The following is a 1,249-nucleotide window of genomic DNA, read 5'->3' as shown; positions in this document are numbered from 1 at the left end:
TCCTGCGCAGAGAAGCTCCCAGACCAAAGGAAGACTGATGACATGGACTTTCCTCTAGAGCCAACAGAGAAAGTGTTCCCCTGGAGCTGATGCCCTGAATTTGGACTTGTAGCCTACTGGACTATGAGAGAATAAATTTCTCTTTGTTAAAACCACACAATCACACAATTGTGGTATCTCTGTCAGAGCAGCACTAGATGACTGAGACAGTAGGCAAAGATCTTTTTAAAAAGAACCCAGAAAGCACCAATTGTAGAAGATTCATAGATTAGACTTCATTAAAATTAAGAACCTCCCTTTATCAAAAGACGCGAGTAAGAGAGTGGCTTGATTGTTGTTGTTGCTGCTGCTACATTTCTGTTCTGTTTTGAAGGGCATTCCTGTAGGAGGGCATATCATCAGTTACTTGATAGAAAAGTCTCGAGTCGTCTATCAAAACCAGGGTGAGCGTAACTTCCACATCTTCTACCAGCTGCTGGAGGGGGGTGAAGAGGAGCTCCTTGCTTACCTGGGACTTGAGCGAGACCCCCAGCTGTATAAATACCTCTCACAGGTTGGAAGAACCAGCACTTGGCTTTGGTGGCCCTTTGGAGGAAGGGATCAGGGGGGTTTGTGGGGGCTGCTCTAGGACATTGCAGAACTTTCTCTTTATCATTGTGAATATACCCTACTTACTGATTTCTCGACACTTCATAAGCAAGCTAACCCCTCTCCTTTTATGCTTGGGAGGTATAGCATCTTGGTAAAGTAACCAATGTCTAGGCAAGTGGTTCTCAACCTGGGCAGAAACTGGAATCAGATAAAGAGTGTTTTAAAAACACAAATGCTTGGGCTCTACCTGCCAGAGATTCAAATTCTGGAGGTAGAACCTGGTGTCAGGATTGTTTCAAATGCTCCCCTGGTGATTCTAATACTCAACTGGGATGAGAATTCCAGGTCTGGTGATGGAAACTCCCTGCTGATCTATATCCACAACCTATACTACTTCATTCTGCTTTCAAAACTAGTTTTGAAAAGACCGTTTTCCCACCTTCCTGACTTCCATTCCGAGAACTGTTAGCTGCAAAATGAACATACTGTCTTACAGAAATGGTTCAGGCCAATCCTAGGCTCTAATGTTGTAAAACTGACTTTCAGAATTTAACTTTACAGCACTCATTTTTTTTCTGCAGTCTGTACTGTTGTTGTGTGCAGTCAAGTTGATTCCAACTCATAGTGACCCCATGTGACAGAATAGAACTGCCCCATA

At 43.5% G+C, this 1,249-nt stretch overlaps 1 protein-coding gene across 1 annotated transcript in view; it reads left to right on the top strand.

Annotated features, from left to right (window-relative positions):
* The window catches only part of MYO1H (myosin IH), a 54,780-nt gene that overhangs the window by 11,193 nt on the left and 42,338 nt on the right, over positions 1–1,249 (top strand). Inside the window, exon 5 of the mRNA XM_023733656.1 lies at positions 374–553. Coding sequence (XP_023589424.1) covers positions 374–553 — 180 coding nt within the window. The remainder of the gene's footprint in view (positions 1–373; positions 554–1,249) is intronic.

The sequence above is a fragment of the Trichechus manatus genome, unplaced genomic scaffold (genome assembly GCF_000243295.1).
Source record: "Trichechus manatus latirostris isolate Lorelei unplaced genomic scaffold, TriManLat1.0 scaffold00061, whole genome shotgun sequence".
Taxonomy (NCBI): Eukaryota; Metazoa; Chordata; class Mammalia; order Sirenia; family Trichechidae; genus Trichechus; species Trichechus manatus.
This window is presented reverse-complemented; position numbering and strand designations above follow the sequence as displayed.